This window comes from Mustela putorius, unplaced genomic scaffold, assembly GCF_011764305.1.
Source record: "Mustela putorius furo isolate JIRA1106 unplaced genomic scaffold, ASM1176430v1.1 tig00000275_pilon_pilon_pilon, whole genome shotgun sequence".
NCBI lineage: Eukaryota > Metazoa > Chordata > Mammalia > Carnivora > Mustelidae > Mustela > Mustela putorius.
The window spans coordinates 25,888,532-25,900,509 of NW_025421341.1; the positions used below are offsets into that span (position 1 = coordinate 25,888,532).

General features: G+C 53.9%; 1 protein-coding gene across 3 annotated transcripts in view; it reads right to left on the reverse strand.

Moving 5' to 3' along the window:
• PAX3 (paired box 3) overlaps positions 1-3,965 on the reverse strand; it is a 100,294-nt gene extending 96,329 nt beyond the window's left edge. The window contains exons 1-3 of one of the 3 annotated variants that reach the window (XM_004762892.3): positions 3,465-3,965; positions 1,931-2,166; positions 438-567 (exon numbers count right to left, since the gene is read on the reverse strand). In XM_004762892.3, the coding sequence (XP_004762949.1) occupies positions 438-567; positions 1,931-2,166; positions 3,465-3,549 (451 nt within the window). In that variant the 5' untranslated portion in view covers positions 3,550-3,965. The remainder of the gene's footprint in view (positions 1-437; positions 568-1,930; positions 2,167-3,464) is intronic. The other 2 variants (XM_004762894.3, XM_004762893.3) reach the window with 2 other exon arrangements.
• Between the last annotated feature and the right edge of the window lie 8,013 nt (positions 3,966-11,978).

The window sequence follows — 11,978 nt, forward strand, 5'->3', positions numbered from 1 at the left end:
CGCCGGATGGTCCCTGGGACTCTCGGGAAAAATCCGGGCGGTTGCTGAAGCCTTCCCTCCTTTGCGCACAAGGGAAAGCCTCGGCTGGCGCAGCCCCATCTCCCTTCGGCTGGGGTTACCAAAACATTTGTTTCTCTTTAAAAGGGAACATCAATATTAATAAACGCCTGGTCTCCGCCTCGCGCTTCCTGCCTTTGCCTCCTCAACAGAATTCCTCTTTGGGGAGCCCTTGGCGGTCTCAGCCCCAGGACCAGCAGCTCAGCCCCCTCTCGGTAAAACACCGCGAGCGCGTCCGGCTCGTGAATATTTCAGGGCCCTGGGAGGGGCTGCCTCCCGATCGCCCAGATCGATCTTCGGGGGTATTGTGGCTCGGATGACCCGCCTGGGGAATAGCGTCTGAGGGCAGTGCCTCAGGAAGACGTTAATGGGCCTGGTACCTGAGGGCACAGTGTTTCGATCACAGACAGCGTCCTTAAGTAATTTGTCTCGAATTTCCCAGCTGAACATGCCCGGGTTCTCTCTTTTGTATTCCTCAATTTTCTTCTCCACGTCAGGCGTTGTCACCTGCTTTAAGAGAACAGGCAGGCAGGCGTTGGTACCCAGTACTCTGGGCCAAATGTGGGGGCCCTACGGCTTCCAGACCCAGCGGGATGCTCTTTCCTGCACCCTGGGGGGGAAGGCCCCTTGTCAGCAAAAGGACCCCAACTCTCTGAAGAAGTTCATTTTCAGGAAGAAGTAGAAGTGGGATCGCCCTACCCCTGGGGGACCCTCATCTTCCCTAGGTAAGCTTAGACAATCAGGATAAATTAAGAAAACTCATAACATCTTGGGGGTGGGCAAAGGGTATACTTTCCAATCCCTGAAACTAAAGAAAGTCAACTCCTTACACAGAAACAACATGAAAATGAAACTAACAAGGGGGAATGTTTGAAAGAGAAGCAAAAAAAATCAAGTTAGATCTGCAACTTGTACTTCTCCCAAAAAAGCACAAGATTTTGGCTAAATTGAAGAACAGAATTAAATGCAAAAACTAATTATGTAGGCTTTAAAAAGTAATCAAATATGGATAACAAATATGGATAATTTGAGAGAGTAGCTATTTTCTTTTCTTTTCTTTTCAATAAAAGTAGTTCCCAGAGATTCTTGGAGAGTTTGCAAGGGGATCTGGGGCGGGAAGAAGATGGGGAACACGGCATTTGGAAGTCTGCAGTTTACCAGAACCCTCCTTTTGATTCTGCCCTGTGGCAACTAGGAAATTAAACTGGATTTTCCCCATGTCCAGAAGAAAAGACAGACCCTGTGTAATCCCTCCTACTGAGCCTTAGCCAGTGTGACTCTTTCATTTTTTAAAAGGAACCAAAATATTTTGAGGATTGTACCAAACTGCTTTTTAAATGCCAAGTCATCTTCTCCTTACAAAGAAAACAAATCACCCTGACTTTTGACTCCCTGAAGACAACTTGGACAGGAGGAGATTGGGGACAGAAGGTGGGAGAGAAAGCCAAAAGCAGCTCCTTAGATTAGGTTTGGCAAGGGCAGTGCAGTGGATGGGAGCTGGGGAGACTCTTGGGGAAGAAACCAGCAACAGGTGGGCACATACAACTGTGTATTTTAGGTGTCTGCCTATTAAAATAATTTGGTGAGTATACTAGGGTTCTGATACATTTTTAACAATGCTTTATCTCCTTTGCAAAAAGGCTGGAGTTTCCCCTTAGCATTCATGGAGGAACAGCGGCCCAGGCAGCAACGGAGTCCTCCCACCCCCACCATACGCAAGCATAGATGCACATACACCCCAAAGGACCCTTCCCGGTCTTGAAAAATAACTCCTTAGAAAGCCCTAGATGACAGTCCTTGCCCCCTGCCCAATGTTCCCTAAGGCGGAAGACCACAGACCCGGAGGTCTCCAGGCCCAGGCGCCCGCGCTCACCTTGGGCTTGCTGCCGCCAATGGCACCGGGACGGATGGACCCAGTCTCCTGGTACCTGCACAGGATCTTAGAGACGCAGCCGTGGGACACACGCAACTGGCGGGAGATGACACAGGGCCGGATTCCGTGGTGGGCCATCTCCACGATCTTGTGGCGGATGTGGTTGGGTAGCGGCCTGCCGTTGATAAACACGCCACCAAGCTGGTTGACACGGCCCTGGCCAAGGGGAGTAGACACTGGGCACAAAAGGCAAAAAGAGAGGCAGAGGGAAAGTCATTTTCAGAGAACAGAGAGCAGCCTGGAAAACGAGCCCACATAATTTCGCACACTTTTGGACAATCAACATGTCACCGTCAGAGCGCTGAAATGGCTCGACACCCAGCTACCAGCCCCAGATCCTTTTCCAATCACATCTGTTCAAATTATGAATCAATTCCGGGGCACATAATCTTGTGTGAAGGGACCAACAATGGCAAAATAACTTGCCTCAGAGAAACTGTCTTCCTTTGGGGCCCAGAGAATCTGGCAACTTTGGGAGATGGGGAGACCTGTGGTCAGTATCTTGAAGTTTGCTCAAGAAACAACGTCCTGGCAGAGAGAAAAGTTGACCCTGACGCTGGCCTTCTGGACCTCCACTCACACCAAACCATGCTCAATTGGAACGGCTCCCTTTCTAAGGGACTTGGAGGAAATGACAGCCATTGGGGTTTCTGGCTAAGAGCGCAGAAGTCAAAGGTCAAAGAGGGGCCTAAAAGGGGGCTTCAGGTCTCAGCACGTGTCACCTGTTACACCTTGAGATAGAGCCCACAGGTGGGTCTGCTCACAGACCTCCTCACCTCCATTCATGCTCTGGGTATGACATTTTACTCTAGACCCAGCCTAAAGGGCCCGCGGCTGGATCAAAATCCCCTTCAGGCGCTCCAGCCTCGCAAACTCTCCAGAAGCACTCAGGCTTGCAAGTTTTCCTGCCTTGAGGGTCACTTCCACATGACCGAAAGGCAGTTCCCCAAAAGGGTTATGGAAACTTCAAGATGCCACTTGAGATGAATGGAACTCTAATTAATTAATCAATTAATACTAAAAATTCCCAGCAGGATGCCAGGGAATGTCTGCCCCTACACTTTGCACTGGTAAGAAAATTCTTTCGGAACTAACAAGAGCTTAGCAAATATGGGTGCTGCCGGGACCATTTTGAGATGCTTTGGGTTGGACAAAATTCAGAGAAGTTGCTTTCCGGTGCTCAGGAGCTGGTTCATCCCTTCCCCACCACAGCATTTCCAAAACAGCAGGAGAAAGTGGACCCGCCTGGAACAGGCCTGGCCGTCAGGCTCCGCAAGGGTTTGCCCAAAGAACTGCGCTCTGTTTGCAGGGAGAAAATCGAGTGGAGATCTCCACCGACTGTTAGCTTCTGGGGTAAGGGTGCCCAGCGGATGGGCTCCCTGGGCACGCCAAAGAAGCCAGTGGAGACCCTGGGTAGAGTGGAGCAGCCCGGCTACGGCCCTGGGCTCCGGGCGGCGCCGAGGCCCTCCCTTACCTTCCAGAGGGAAGCCGCTGCGCGGGTAGTTCTGCCCCGGGCCTGGCCGCATCATCCTGGGCACAGCTCCGGCCAGCGTGGTCATCCTGGGGGCAGCTTCGCTTGGAAATTATATCCAGGTGAAGGCGAAATGGAAAGGCAAGCGCGGCTCTTGGCGACCCTCGGAAACTCCCCGGAGCGTGGAGAGCCCCTCCCCAAAAAGGCTGGAGAGAGAGGGAGGGACGCGGGGAAGAGGACTGCTAGTCCAGAGCGAGGCTCGAGAAGCAACCGGGGAAAGGGGCGGGCAGGGAGGCCCCAGAGTCCAGGATCGCGAGCCCAGGGCGGAAAAGTTTGGTGCGAGTCTGAGCGAGTGGCCCTGAGTCTGGGGGCGCTGGGGAGGGGGCTCAGAGCGCCGCGACGAGCCAGGGAGGGGGGGTGGGGGCGGGAGCGCGGCCGGCCTGAGTCTCCTCCCGTCGTGACACCGAGTGCCGAGATCCGGGCTCGGGAGCATTTATTAGTTCTTTCACCCAAAGCTTGGTCAGGAGCCCTGAGCTGCGATTGGCCGACGGGGAGACCGTCCCGGGTGGCGGAGACACGCGCTGATTGGGCGACAGCGGCCACTTTCTCTTCCCATCCGCGGCGGTGCCAAGGCCTTGGCCGGCCCGGCGAGGGACCCACGCTGCGCCCCTTCCCCGGAAGAGAAGGGCAGACCCGTGGAAACCGGGAGAGACAGCCCGAGGGAGATAGCAGCTGCAGAGAGAAGAGGAGTCTCTATTTCTCTTTCACTCTACGTGTGTCCCTCTCTCTCTCATTGAAACTATTTCTTTGTCTCTGTCTCCGTGCGTATTTCTGTGTCTTTCTCTGTCTCTGATTCTACTCCTCTCGTCCCATCTCCTTGTCTGTGTCTCTGTTTTTCTACCTGTGACTTTTTTCTCTCTCATTTTTCTTGGTTTACTACCACGGGAGGGGGCGCAATTCCAATGAGAAGGCGCTGGGAGGGTCGGGACATGTGCAGCCCGCCTTCCTCTGGTCAATACCCCTTAGGCCTAGGTTTTTTGTAGGGGTCCTCCCGGTGGGATTCCTCCCAGGAGGAGTCCAGGGTGTGCTGATAAGTTCCTTTGTCTTCTCAGTCTGGGAGCTGGAGTCCTGAGTGTGAAGCTTAGGCAGCCATGGGGGGCCCTAGGACTCAAGCGTTTAAGTCTGGGGAGGGGAGGGAGAAGAAAACTGTCTCCTCTTGATTGAAAAATCCACTCTGGGAAGCCGCAGCTCTAAATCTCGAGGTGTAGGTCCCCAATGCCACAGCAGAGATGTGTCTATATGTTAAAGTTTTGCCCGGCTGCAGCGTTTGTTCTCAGGAATTTATTATGGTATTCAGACTAAACTGCTGGAAAAATAAAAGGAGCGAAGTCTTGGCTAGGAGCTGAAGTGTCCCCAGCAGGATATGACGCCAGGAGTGTTGTAAAGACTGTCTGTCCTTAGAGAAGGTACCATTGTGCATAGCCTTTTATTTATAACTTGGTAAGTGCCAGAGAACTCGCCTCCTTTACACCCCCGAGTGCCAGCCCCGCGCTCTGCACTGCGCTTTATTCGCTTCAGTTCTATTCAGGGACTGTCAGTCCGGGACTGCGAGGTATTCAGGGCCTTAATCAATCAAAAGGATGAGAATCAGGCAGGTTTTCCCCCTTTGAAATAAAGGAAACAATGACTTCTGGGCTTCAAGTTCCCCCTTTTCCTTTTACGATTTTTAAATTTTTCCTGTGCTGGAGTTCTCCATTTCTCCACCTCTCTCTCTCTCTCTCTCTCTCTCTCGCTCTCTCTCTCTCAGCTTCCCATCCCCCAACTCCTTTGACAGTTTTTAAGAGAACTCAGACCCTAACCCCACTTCCCCACCCCGTAATTAAGGCAAACACAGAAGGGAAGATGGACGGGGTGGGGGTAGCCGGGAGCCTATAGCCATTCAGCCCTCCTGGAGTTGGTCCTTTAAAAATCCACTCGCAAGTGGGAAAAGCAGGCAGCTTTCGGCTGGGCTTCCACACGAAAAGGTTTGACTGAACTCCGGAGCAGCCCTGACAGGCCTCTAGAACCACGGGAAAAGTCTGGACATCTCCTCACCCGCCCAAGAGGGGAGGGCCCACGTGCATTCACAGTACAAAGGAGAGACGCTGCTTAGAATGAAGCCCTATTTAACCTGATTTTAGGTAAAACGATTCAATTTGCCAAGGGGGAAAACTTTCTCAGTTCCTTCCTGCAAACTCAGTGGTCACTAAAGTCTGCTAAACCACTTCTCAGGGACTGCATCTCGGGAGCTAGAATTTTTTTCAAGTTTTCCGTCTTTAGAAGGTTGAGCGGAGCAGACAGGGCATTTTCTAGGGGCAGCTGTAGTTGGGAGAGGGAAGTACCCAAAGTGTATTTTCAGACGACAAATGCAGACTCAACTCGCCGCTGAAAGGACCCCAGAAACATCCAGGACTGAGTCTTATTTGCTTCTGAGCGGAGGGCTCCATCGCCAAACCCTGTCGGCGGTGACCCGGCGCTCTTCTCGCCCGAGCTGGCAGATCCCGGAAGGGACGCGCTTGTCGCGGTCTCGTTCTCCCGGGTTGCACGTTCAGTCACGGTGAGCAGCAGGCCCAGGGAGGTCCCGGAACGGCAGAACTGCGGCTTGAACTGGATCTGGAGTACCCACGAGAGCCAGTCCAGTACAAGCATCCTTAACACGACCACCACTTGCTACTAAAATGTACAAATAGAGACCACGAGGGGGTGTGTGGGATTTGGAGGCCTGAGGCTCCAGGGTCTCTCCTTCTCGGCTTTAGCCCTGCCGGGGCGCTCTGAGGTTTTTCTGCAGCCAGAGATCAGCTCGGCCCCTCTCCAGACAGGCGGCAGTCAGTGGACCCCAGAGACCCAGGACAGAGTGAGAGGGCACCCTCATTCTCCCGGCGCTGGGCCAGTAGGGCTGCGGGGGCCTCTTTGGATCTAAAGACCTCGGGGAGTCCAAGTTCCCCGAACTTAGTATAGTTGAAGTCTGACCCCGGAAGGCCAGGACCGCGATGCTGTTTGAGGCGCCCACTCGCAGCTAAATCAGACCAGGCTCGAGCCCGAGGCTGGACAAAGTCGAGCGCAACAGGTCGCGCGCGAGGGCAGAGTGGTTCCGGATTTTCCAGATTGATTTTGAAAACGAACGCCGGCTCTACACTTTAGCCACTCTTTCCCTATCTCCGAAGCTTGTGCCTCGCCTTTTTTCCAAGGTCCCTCCGGAAAGAGAAGCTACCCCCGCCCCCACTCCCCAGAGCCGGAAGGGAGTGTCCACCCAGGCCCCTTCCCGGGTCCCGGGCCTGTGAGCCAGAGTCTCCCTGGGGAATCTGGGCGCGCTACGAGCGCTAATTAACAAAGGATTGGCCCCATAGTGGGGCTTGGAAGGCAAGCGCCCGCGCCTTGCAGCCCTGAACACGGGTTTGGGAGGCATCCTCATACCCCCAGGCTGACAAATTACCCAGAAAGCAGACAGTAGAGTCCCGGCCACAGTTTAAGAATGAAGGTTGTGTCCATCCGCGCTATCTGTGCACGTGCAAAACGACTGAAGCCTTGAGGGTAATAGTAAGATAATTGGCGGGGAAGGGGGTTGCGGAATAACTTGCTGATGCCTCCTCTGCCCAGAGTTTCAGAGGAACTTCAGGTGAAATAGACAGCCGGCTGTCTGTTCGAGCCCGGGGCGAGCATTCCCTTGAAGGTTTTTCCGCTCCCGAGTTTGGATGTGTGGATCCACCGTCCCACGGTTGTTGAGTGGCGTCTGCTTGGGCGGCCGGACGTCCGCAGAGCGCAGCTTCCGCGCTTGTGGACCCAGGCATGAGCCCTTCGTGGTCCATGGACTTCTTGCGGCCTCTAAGAGGTGACCTCATTTCTAGCCAGACACAGGCCTTAAGAGAAAATTATGATCTATGTAAAATAATATCTCTGACTTGCAGGGGTGGGGAGACGTCTGCCACCCCGGCTTTTTTTGCCCCAACTGGAGGGCCTGGCGGAGACGCGCCTGTCCGCTCGCTGGGTCCCAGGCATCGCTCAGGATGCAGTCTGTGGTTTGAGCCGACACCACGAAGCCCTCGACTCCGCAAAAAGGCTGCCCCGCGTTCACGCGTAGGAAATCAAAGGACCGAGCCCTTGACCACGCGCTTCTTGGCCGGATGCAACGATACCGAATTGGTAAATGCTTGGGTTAAACCCGCGGCCCAGCGCAGCGCCGGGCGAAGCGACCTTCATTAGGCCCCCCGCGGTTGTTTGTCAAAAGCTTTGGCGCCGCTATTCTCCCCACTGGAAAATCAGCCGGGATGAGGTCGGATTTAGAGACTGGATGGGGATCTGGGCGCCGCACTGAAATGTGGTGTGTGGACCAGCCCCATTGATTTTGCCCCTGCGTGCCCCTACGGTGCCCCTGCAGCTGGGGGAGTGGGCTGAGAACGTGTGAGCGGGTTCTCAATAAAGAACATATGGTTTATAGGAAGAAAAGAAGGAAAACGAGGAAAGGGAAAAGAAGAAAGGGGAAGAAGATGGATAAGAAAAATATTTTTTAAAGGGCAACGAGGGAGGGAGAGAATGAAGCTCACGGCAAATTGTCTCCTACAGACATTTGTTTGGCTCTGCAAAAATTATATTTTATGCAAATAAGGAAGACAAGATGACAGAGCCCAATTCTCCCTGGGGGGAAAGCATCTTGCAAAAAAAAAAAAAAAAAAAAAAAAAAAAAAAAGAATAGGTGCCCAACTCGGTAGAATCCATTGGGGCGGGTGGAGAGATTGAAGTTTAGAAGAGAGATCAAACAACTGCTTTATTTTTGAGAATCAAATTGTGTGCCTTTGGGGGGGCGGTCCTGTGTTTGCTTGGAGGTCAAGACTGAGGGGTCTTGCGGAGGCATTGTCTCGTGTTGGAGGCAGCCAGAGCCTTGGGGAAGAGGCGGAGACCAGAGGTGGAGGAGGGAGTAGAGCTGGAGAACGTTGATGGGAATGGAGGGGGGGAGGTGTGGGGAGACTCCAGGGTCTGTTGGGTTTCCTTGAAGTCTGGAGCAAAAAGCAAGGCAAATGACCACTCCAGGAACTCCTGCCCCCCATCCCTGGGCGTTTGGGGGCATGCTAGGATGGAAGGAACCCTAACTGGGTTCCAATGGCAGAGCCCTGAGTTGGGGTAGGGTGGGGGAGATGGATGTTGTGTGGGAGGAGTAGGCAAGGTCGGGGAAAGCTAACAGGCCTTTCCCTTGGACCTGGCCAGGTCTCTGACTTCATGTGGCTCCAGTGTCCAAGTCAGAGCCCTGAGCCGATGCTGCTTCCCAGTCAAAATATCTTCAACCCCCACAGGAAATTTTTCTCCCAGGTGGACTTCAGAGGGAGGGATGCAAGGAGCAAGAAAAGAGAGATCTGGGGGAAGAATGTCCAAACCCGGGTCTCTAGTTAAGCCTGGATGCAAGTGACAGTGAGGGCACGGGAGCCCGAGACTGCAGAGCTCTGAGTAAACCCAGGACTCACAATCCACAGGGATTAAAATCTGGGCCAAAGGGAGAGACTGCACAGCCAACTTCGCATAGTACACACAACAGGTGGGGGAGGTGGAAGAGGCTGAGTCTCCTAAGACTGGCTGGCGCAGGCAGGGGACAGAAGGAAAATCACAGGAAACATGCAGCACCCACCCTTCCTCCAGGCGGCCCCTTCGGGCTCTCCGTGAACAGACCAGAGGAGGGGACAGCTCGCCCTGGGATGCATCCTTACCTCACCCCACCAGCCTTTTGTAGGGGAGGAGAAGAAGGCTGGGAAGAAGGCTGGGAAGGAGGAAGAGGAGAAGGAAAAGACAGAAAAAGGAAAGAAAGGAAAAAGGAAGGGAAAGGAGAATAGAAAAAGAAACTACCACAGGCTGAACAGAATGCCTCAGCCCTTCCAATTTCTGCACATCATTAATTCCGTTATGTTCCTTCGTAGACCTGAAACTTTCTCTCCATCTCTCTATCCCCAGAAAAGCAGCTATTTCATGCTTTAAATTAGGTTTTTCTTTCAGGAGATGGATCTTTAAATGAGTCTTGGGTTTTAGAGTGAGCAGTGGGAGAATAGTTTCGATTTAGAATCTCGGAGATGAGAGGAACCTGGAGGGGAAATTCTGAAAAGATGAAAACTGACCATTCCAGAATGGTCGATCGAAAGGAGCCTGCCAGACCGGGTACTTTATTTAGCAGGAGGGAACCCCGGACCGAAGTGCAGACCTGGGGCTAACCAGCTGTCCAGAACCTTGTCATAGAAAGGTGTCCCATGTCCCCTTGGTGGCCCTGCATGCTGGTCACTCTAGCGCTCTTGCTTCTTTCCTCCAGAAAACTCTGAGAGGGGTACCCCGCCCCTCAGACCCCCAACGCCCAGCCCATACTGAGAGTTAAGACAAGTAGCCCCAAGAGGAATGAACTTCAGGGAGCCTTTTTCTTCCCATTTCTAAACGAAATCTAATACTATCTGGCTGCAAATATATATATCACTGGCCCAGAGACTGAAAGATTAACATTTGGATATGTAAGAAATGTAATCTGCATGGCTAATTGATTCCTAGCGTATCAGTTTAAAGGATAAAGATCGATATCTACATGATGGATATTGTATTAATAGGGGCATAAATAAAGGCCGAAGAATCGTTACCGAAACCTTTGAAGCCTCTTCCTGGCTCTTGGTCCCTCCACGCTGGCCACACGGCTTCCTCCACCTATCCACCCCCAGCCCCTACTTCGTGGAAAGCATTTGCTTTCCCCACCCATGGAGAGAAAGTCAGACTGCTTTGACGCGGTGATGCTCAAGGGAAAGGCGGCACTTTTTTCCTGCGCTGTAGCAGCAGGTGGACAGCAAGACCGGAGAGAGAGTGTTATTTCAGCAAAACTCTCTCCTCACGTACTTAGAAAACACAGACACATAAGACTCACACAGGGACATACACAGTCACACACGTTCACACACATTTTCACAGAAGATCACACATACATGCGCACGCAGAGGGTAGGTTCCAGAGTTTCCTGAGAGCTTCTGGCCTCAGGGACATGGAGCCAGTCCCTCTTTCCATCCCGCACCCCCTCCCTGACAGCACCAACCGGAGCCTGGGCTGCGCGCAGGGATCGGCGACCAGATCTCCTGGATGTCCCCTCTGGTGCTAGAAAGAGGGTGATTTAAAGGCGCGGGGGGGCGGGGGGCGTGTGACGAGGGAAGTGCCCTCCACGGCCCGCCCCGTCCTTTGAGGGGGATGCAAGCCCACCCAGAGCTACGGTGGTTTCAGACGGAGTTAGGGGGTGGAGGTGTAAGGCCCTTGGTGTAGGTCCCGTAGACGGCGAGGCGAGGGGAACAGGACTAGGAACACTTCGATCGGTAACTGGACAGCCTCAACCGGGTGATTGCCAGTGAGTCCTGGGTCCCAGCAGCCGCCCCCAACGCGAAGCCCATGCGGCCGAAAGCCTTTTGCAAATGCAAATAAATCACCCTTCGCACTCTTCTGTCCATTAATTAAGAGGGACATTTCGACAAAACGGGCGTAATCTTTATTAATTACGGAGCGCTCAGAGCGCCGTTCGCATCAATTGCGCCCAAAGCGAAAGTACAGCGGGCGCCTAATCCCTTCCCAGAGCGCCTTTGTAGACGGAGCTGAGAAGCTGGCATTTCCTCCCTACGTCCACCTTTCGCGTTAAAGTCGCGGCTCCAGGATCTGCACGACATGGTCTTTCCCTGAACCCAGAGCCCGCTGAGCACGAGCCCGATGGCTCCCAGAGCCCCGACGGGCCCGAAGGTCCCCCCACTCCTGTCCCTCCCTCATCCGGGCACCACTCCTCTATACGTACGAAAATTGACACATACTGGTGCCACCACACCCCAGACCCGTTGCCTCCGCCCTAACCCTCCACTCCCTAGCCAGCCCCACACAGTTCCCCACCCTCCTCCCTGGGACACTCCGAGGAGGAGCCGGACAAAACTAGATTCTGCGGAGCCCAAATCCCCACCGAGCAGCAATCCTGGGGCCATCAGTTTACTCCTGCATTGAGGCGACACGGGTAGGGGGGGACAGCAAAACCAGTCCAGGGACTCCAACGACGGAGGATGCCCCAGGGTACAGTGGGGACGATCTTAGAAGTCCTGCAGTTGGCCCACTACTCCTGGGTACCGAGGGCGCCTGAGGACGCTTGCGTTTCGCAGGTCGGGTGAGGGGGGGGTATCAAAGCTCCAGTTCTTGGCAGGAAAACCCCGGAAAGCCTGAAGCCTCCAGACCAGGTGTGGGAAAGCTGGCTGGAGATAGCAGTGGACAAATTCAGGTTCCTTTCCGGCAGCCCTGCTGACCTCTGAGGGCAAGGACCCTGTGCTCACTCTGGAGAGTGCCCTAGGAAGGTATGTCTCCTGTAACCACTCCTCCCCACGTGGCCCGGGGTTGGTCAGAGCCCGAGCCCCTCTCACCCCCATCCCCCCAACACCGACTTGCTGCTCCAGTCCTCTCTTACCTTGAATCTGGATGATGAGGGGCTGAGATTTTTCCAGTGGATCCCCT